We start from the raw sequence: 7500 nt of genomic DNA, 5'->3' as shown, positions 1-7500 counted from the left end.
TATTGCTCCATTTTATTTTAAGTTTTAATTTTTTAATTTTGATTTATTTCATTTCTTATTTTCCAGCAAATTCCTCCGCCGTAAACACTACACAACTAGACAAAAGATGAATAAATAAATAAATAAATAAATAAATTAATTAATTAATTAATTAATTAATTAATATATACAAATTAATTAATTGATTAGTAATCAATTAATTAATTAATCATAAATATATGAATGAATTGACTAATTAGTAATTAACTAATGAGGTTAATAGTATATCAACTAATTAATTAATTAATGATTATTTAATTAATAATGAAAAAATTAATTAGTTAATTAATTAACTAGTAATTGATTAATTGATTAATTAATAATTAATTAATTAATAATAAAGAAAGGAATAAATAATAATAATTAATAAATAAATAAACTGAATTGCATTTGGGTAAGGAAAGTACTTGTGCAAACAAATGGCAAATAGAGTAAAACGTCAAATTAAATTAAATTAAATTAGACTAAATTGAATTAGATTAAATCAATTAACTTAAGGAAATTAAAATACAATAAATTAAATAAATTAAAATGAAATAAGTTAAGTGAAATAAAATAAAATAAAATAAATAAATTGAAAACAAAAAGATAAAAGTAAAATCTAAATGGCCGCGCTGCTGCAGGGGCGCAATAGAGCAGCAGTAGCAGCAAAAATCAACAGCAGCAACTTCTGCTGCTAATTTTGGCCAGCAGCAGAAGCAGCAGCAGCAAAGTCAGCACAAGTTGCTGCTGCTGCTGACTTTGCTGCTCCTGCTGCTTTTATTTCCAGTTGATTTCAAAATAGTTAAATGAATTGATCCGATTCAACCCATTCACGTTGCTGCTGCTGTTACTAATTTTGCTGCTGCTGCTGCTGCTGCTGCTGCTGATTGTGCTGGTGTTCCTGCAGATGCTCATTTCTCTGCTGCCGCTGCTGTTTTTGCTATTGCTGCTGCTGCTGCTGGTGCAGCTCATTTTGCTGCTGCTGCTGCTGCTGCTGCTTGCCGTTTCTTCTTGGGACAGCTTTGGCCAAATTTTGATTTAAAATAAAATAAAATAAAATAAAATAAAATAAAATAAAGAAATAAAATGAAATAAATCAAATTGCATGGAGGTTTATTTGTTTTCTCTACTTTGTCTTTTTGCTGTTTGCTTCCTTATTAAAAGAAATAATACTTCAGAATTCCATTTATAACTCTCAAACTGGATTTGCTAAACCCTAAACCCTAAACCCTAAACCCTAGGCCCTTGAAGAAGTGGAGAACAAGCTTCAAATTACTTGCTTTACTAATCAGTTACCAACAATGGTGTTAGGTGCTGAATTAGGGTTTAGGGTTTAGGGTTTAGGGTTTCGGGTTTAGGGTTTAGGGCTTGGGCGGGCGCTTTCCGCCCGCGGTCCCGGCGTTTCTGGCCCGCTTTTTCTCGCAATTAAAAAATTAAAACAAATTTAAAATTAAAATAAATAATTAAAATAATTCTTTTGATTTATTTTAACCCTAAATCTGTACTTCCGCAGCTTCCTTCAAACCCCCACCATGCCACCTGTACATACACTCCAAACCCTCATCTCCAAACCCTTGCTCTTCCTCCCAAACCCTAAACCCCAATTCATTTCATTTCTTCGGGGCCTCCCTGGGGGCCTATCTGGGGGCCTCTGGGAAGCAGGGGGGCCCCCCCGGGGGGCCCCCCAGGGGGCCCCCCAGGGGGCCCCCCGGGGGCCCCCGGGGGGGGCCCCCGCAACACCCCTGGGGTCCCCCAAAAAGACCCTTTTTGCTGCTGGGGGGCCCCACTGCCGCAGGGAGTGGCAAAGGGCCTTTTCTAGTGAAGAGTTGAGCAGCAGCAGCAGCTCCAGTGCTTCGTTTGAACCCAAAGAAGTAGGGTTTAGGGTTTAGGGTTTAGGGTTTGGGGTTTGGGGTTTGGGGTGTTGGGGGGAGGTGGCAGGCCTGCAGAGGGCTGCGTAGGCTGGGGTTTGGGGTCTGAGCGAGGGTGAGGGTTTAGGGTTTAGGGTTTGGGGCTAGGGTTTAGGGTTTGGGGTTTGCAGGTGTCGCGGCAGCTGGTGGACTTGGCCAGCAAATACTGCAAAGAAGGGACAACTGTAAACCCTAATTTGAGGTTTGAGGAGTTTCAAACGAAAGAAGAGAGGCCCTGGGACTGTCTAGACACCGTGGAGTTCGTGCTAGACGTGAGGGTTTAGGGTTTAGGGTTTAGGGTTTAGGGTTTAGGGTTTAGGGTCTAGGGTCTAGAGTTTAGGGTCTACGGTTTAGGGTTTAGGGTCTAGGGTTTAGGGTCTAGGGAGCCGCTGAAAGGCGAAAGCAGAAAGGGATGAACCTTTTGTGACCGTGTTAGGGTTTAGGGTTTAGGGTTTAGGGTTTAGGGTTATGTTTTTGAGGGCGTCACTAGAATCCCCAAAGATACGGCCAAACCCTAGACCCTGAACCCTTATTTAGGGTTTGCGCACAGGCGGAGGACATCTACGGCATAGTAATTCCTGACGAAGATGCGGACTCATTTGAAACAATTCAGGCGAGCGCAAACCCTAAATTAGGGCTTAGGGTTTAGGACCTAGGGTTCAGAGTGTATAGCTTGTTTAAAGCTACGGTCTGAATTTTGGGCCAAGCCTGAGGTGTGCTGGGCCATCCAAGACAAAGGATTTAGGGTTTAGGGTTTAGGGTTTAGGGTTTAGGGTTTGTGTGCAGGATGTAATCGACTATGTGGTAAAGGTGGGGGCAAAGAGTGCAGAAGCCCCCAAAACGGAATCTGAGTGAAGCCTCATTGCCAAACCCTAAACCCTAAACCCTAGTGAGGGTTTTGGTTGGGGCTGGGGGGTGTGTTTCCAGGCAACGCGTTTGATGGTTTAGGGTTTAGGGTTTGAGCTTTAGTGTTTAGGGTTTAGGGTTTAGGGTTTAAGATTCATGTTGTTTGAATATAAAACGCTGTTTTCTTTTTTTTTATTGTGTGTCTATATCCCAAACCCTAAACCCTAAACCCTTACTCCAAACCCTCGACTTTTTTTGCAAAAGCGCATGCAGCGACTGGGCTGTCGGTAGAGCAGAGGTTAACGGTTTAGGGTTTGGCGTTTAGGGTTTAGGGTTTAGGGTTTAGGGTTTAGGCTGCTGGTTGAAGCGATCGGGAATCAGGGTTTAGGGTTTAGGGTTTAGGGTTTAGGCTGCTGGTTGAATATATCGGGGTCTAGGGTTTAGGGTTTAGGGTTTAGGGTTTAGGGTTTACGGCTCAGGGTGTAGGCCTCAGAGCTTCGGGGCCGGAGTTGAGGCCTTACTGCGAGCCCAGAGCGTTGGCTCTAGGGTTTAGGGTTTAGGGTTTGGGGTTTAGGGTTTAGGATTTAGAGTTTAGGGTTTAGGGTTTGGGTGTGTGAGTGGGGTGTATCGGCAGCTCGCGGGGGCGGGCGAAGGCGAGATGTCTGTACACCCGAGAGCGCGGCGGCTGTCTGAACGTGAAAATCTCAAATTTGAATTTCATTTTATTTTCAATTAAAAATTGCAAACAATTATATCAATAATTGCAAATAAATGCATTAAAAGTCGAATTTAATTTGCTGCTGCAGCTGCTGCATGCCGCAGCAGCAGCAGCAGCAGCAGCATCAGCAGCAGCACACCACTGCTGGTGCTCCTGCTCCTACTGCTGCTGTCGGCTCTCTGCTTTCACTTTCCCGTTGCTTGGGAGCAGCAGCAGAAATGAATTTAAATTTTATTTTTCTTTTTAAAATTAAATTAAATTAAATCAAATTATTTATTCCCCTTTTGCTTTTTGCTGCTGCCGCGAGGCGGCGCTGGTCTGGACCAGCCAGTCCGAACCGGTGCAGGGTTTAGGGTTGAGGGTTTAGGGTTTACGTTTTTTTGACTTTCTTCGAGTTATAATTCAGGGTTTAGGGTTTTGAAAAACTCCACGTGGAGATGCTCTGGCCGCCGTCTTCCCCCCGCGAGGGTTTAGGGTTTAGGGTTTAGGGTTTGGGAGTTGGGGTTGGCGTCGACCGCGATTTTCAGTGCAGCTGCACTTCTTCTGCACGCAGAATCGAGGGTTTAGGGTTTAGGGTTTAGGGTTTAGGCTTAAGGCTTCAGGGTTTGCCCCAGAAAGTTCCCTATCCTTTCGCCGTCTCGAACTCGTTGTGTTGCAGCGGCAGCAGCAGCAGCAGCAGCAGCAGCAGCAGCGCAGCAGCAGCAGCAGGAGGGGGAGTAAAGGCGATAGCTGCAGCAGGAGCAGCAGCAGCAGTAGCAGCAGCAAAGACCACAGCAATAAGCGCAGCAGCGGCAGCAGCCGTACCAGTAGCACCAACGAAGACAGCAGCAGCAGCAGCGGCGACGTCGCGAGTAGCAGCAACAACAGCAGCAGCAGCAGAAGCAGCAGCAGCAGCAGCAGCAGAAAGACTATGCCATTTTCAAGCTCCTTGCTCTCGGGGCCCCTGGGCCCTAGCTGTGACGGCGACAGCCCAAACTTGCAGCAGCAGCAGCAGCAGCAGCAGCAATCGTGGCAGAAGCAGCAGTCGTGGCAGCAGCAGCACTGGCAGCAGGTATGGCAGCAGCAGCAGCAGCAACAGCCCTCACTAAACGGAGGAGGCTACAACTCTGCCTTGCCTGCGCAGCAGCAGCAGCAGCAGCAGTTGCTGCCGCTGCAGCAACAGCAGCAGCAGCAGTTGCTGCTGCTGCAGCAACAGCAGCAGCAAAGCTTGCAAGGAAATGGATGGGATGAAGCTGGCGGCAGCAAATCGTATGGAGGGTCTTCTTGGGATTCGCGGGAGTCTTTTTTCCTGCCTTTTCAAGCGACAGCAGCAGCAGCAACAGCAGCAGAAACAGCAGCAGCAGAAGCAGCAGCAACAGCAGCAGCAACAGCAGCACATGAGCAGCCGGCAGTCCGGTTGTCTGTTGCGCAGAACCTCGCTACGCCTCGCCACCGAGAACTGGAGCAGCAGCAGCAGCAGCAGCAGCAAAAAGAGCAGCGGCAGCAGCAGCAGCAACAGCAGCAGCAACAACAGCAGCAGCAGCAGCTAGAAGAACAGCAGCAACAGGAAGTGCAGCCCAAACAGACGACAACTGCAGCCAAGGGTTGTCAGGTAAAATTTTTGTTGCAGTGCTGCTGCTGCAGTTTCTGCTGGAGTTGCTGCTGTGATCGCTGCTGCAGTTGCCGCTGCAGTTGCTGCTGTACTTCCTGCTGCAGTTGCCGCAGCAGTTCCTGCTGCAGTTGCTGCTGTACTTCCTGCTGCAGTTACCGCAGCAGTTCCATCTGCGGTTGCTGCTGTACTTCCTGCTGCAGTTACCGCAGCACTTCCTGCTGCAGTTGCTACTGTACCTCCTGCTGCAGTTGCTGCAGCAGTTCGTGCTGCATTTGCTGCTCTGATCGCCGCTGCAGTTGCCGCGGCAGTGGCTGCTGCAGTTGCTGCTGTATTCACTGCTGCAGTTGCCGCAGCCGTTGCTGCTGCAACTGCTGCTATGGTCGCTGCTGCACTTGCCGCAGCCGTTGCTGCTGCAGTTGCTGCTGTGATCGCTGCTGCAGTTCCTGCAGCAGTCGCTGCTGCAGTTGCTGCTCGGATCGCTGCCGCAGTTGCCGCAGGGGTTGCTGCTGCAGTTGCTGCTATGATATCTGCTGCAGTTGCCGCAGGGGTTGCTGCTGCAGTTGCTGCTATGATATCTGCTGCAGTTGCCGCAGCAGTTGCTGCTGCAGTTGCTTCTGTGATATCTGCTGCAGTTGCCGCAGCGGTTGCTGCTGCAGCTGCTGCTGTACTTCCTGCTGCAGCTGCCTCAGCACTTGGTGCTGCAGCTGCTGCTGTGATCGCTGCTGCAGTTGCCGCTGCAGTTGCTGCTGTACTTGCTGCTGCAGTTGCTGCTGTACTCGCTGCTGCAGTTGCTGCTGGAGATGCAGCTGCTGCAGCCCTTACTGCGGCTGCACTTATTTTTGTTAATGCTCGCGCCGCTCGTTACGCCGGTGCTGCTGCTGCTGCTGCTGCTGCTGCTGCAGTGTGCATGCAGTCGAAGCGCCATTGGCCTACAGACGTTTGCCCTCGAGGCCTCAGAAGACTTAAGTGCTGCTCTCGCTGCTGCCTTTCCTCTTTTTAAGGGCCCCTCTGCTGCTGCTGCTCCAGCAGCAGCAGCAGCAGCAGTTGCTGCTGCTGCTGCTGCTCGACCCGCAGCAGCTGCTGCCGGCAGCATCTTCTTCCGCTCGCCGCCGGATTTGGCAGCAGCAGCAGCAGCAGCAGCAGCAGCAACGCCAAGCTCTCCCCGTACTGAAGCAGGAGATACAGAAGACCAGGAGCAGCAGCCGCAGCAGCAGCAGCAGCAGCAGCCGCAGCAGCAGCAGCAGCAGCAACTGGTGCCTGAGCTCCTTGGTTGCAGTTTGCGGCAGTCTAGGCCCGCGAGAGAAGCAGCAGCACAGGCGCAGCAGCTGCTGCTGGCAGCGCCAAACTCCGTAGCATCAGCAGCAGCAGAAGGTGAATCAGCAGCAGCAGCAGCAGAAGCAGCAGCAGCAGGAACAGCAGCATCTAGAGGGTCGAGGCTGCTTGCTGCTTTCCTTGAGCTTGCCGATGCTGCTTTAGAGACTGTGGGGTCGGGGCAGCAGCAGCAGCAGCAGCAGCCGCAGCTGCTGCTGCTGCATGTTTACATCGCGTGTTGCATCTTGTGTGGTAATGCTGCTGTTGACTTCGAGGCTGCTGCAGCAGCAGCAGAAGAAGCAGCAGCAGCGGCAGGAATTGCAGCAGCAGCCGCAGCAGAATTAGAAGCTGCAGCTGCAGCAGAAGCAGCTGCAGCACACTGCAGCCTTGACACTGCGTTAGAGGAGACTGCTGCGGCGCCAGCAGCAGCAGCTGCAGCAACAGGACCTGCTGCAGCAGCAGCAGGACCAGCAGCAGCAGCAGCGGCAACAGCAGCAGCAAGACTGGCTTTGTTTTGTCTCCTTGTCGCAGCAAAAAGAAAACTGCAGCAAAACCTTGAAGGGGCCCTTCCCCTTTCGGTGGCGATGGCCCAGCGCTACGGAGACTTTTCCCTGCTGCAGTCGTGAGGGTTTAGGGTTTAGGGTTTAGGGTTTAGAACGTAGGGCTCGAGCGCTAGGGCTTAGGGTTTAGGGTTTAGGGTTTAGGGTTTAGGGTGCGGCTTGTTAATTAGGTGCTACTGGCAGCTGCGCGCGCTGCTGCGCAAACAAAAGCTTCCTAAAGAGTGGATTTGCTGCTCAGCAGCGCCTGCAGCAGCAGCAGCAGCAACACCAGCAGCAGCAACAGCAGCAGCAGCAGCAGCGGGAGAAACAGCAGCAGCACAGGCGCGCACGTGTCTCGTTTGGGGAGAGTTCAAGGTACTTTCATTTTGGAAACGAGCAGTATTCTTGTTGCTCTAGGGTTTAGGGTTTAGGGTTTAGGCTTAGGGTTTAGGGTTTAGGGTTTAGGGTTTAGGGTTTGTGCGGCAGGTCCCCCTGAGCTGCTTTGAATGCGTAGTCGCAGCAGAGGTGAAGAGGAAGGCGTTGAGTCTAGGCTCTCCCAAGGGGTAA

At 50.1% G+C, this 7500-nt stretch overlaps 1 protein-coding gene across 1 annotated transcript; it reads left to right on the top strand.

Annotated features, from left to right (window-relative positions):
• Positions 1–1553: 1553 nt before the first annotated feature.
• ETH_00032350 (uncharacterized protein) lies at positions 1554–7500 on the top strand (the record flags this gene model as incomplete). The annotated part of the gene is made up of 9 exons (XM_013377934.1): positions 1554–1562; positions 2060–2200; positions 2479–2541; positions 2715–2738; positions 3254–3321; positions 4081–5083; positions 5986–7016; positions 7125–7308; positions 7420–7500. 9 exons carry the CDS (start codon positions 1554–1556, stop codon positions 7498–7500), a joined length of 2604 nt encoding a protein of 867 aa, XP_013233388.1.

This window comes from Eimeria tenella, genomic scaffold (genome assembly GCF_000499545.2).
Source record: "Eimeria tenella Houghton genomic scaffold, Eth_scaff68, whole genome shotgun sequence".
NCBI classification, from domain to species: domain Eukaryota; phylum Apicomplexa; class Conoidasida; order Eucoccidiorida; family Eimeriidae; genus Eimeria; species Eimeria tenella.
The sequence above is the reverse complement of the archived record's forward strand: the minus strand, read 5'-3'. Positions and strand labels throughout refer to the sequence as shown.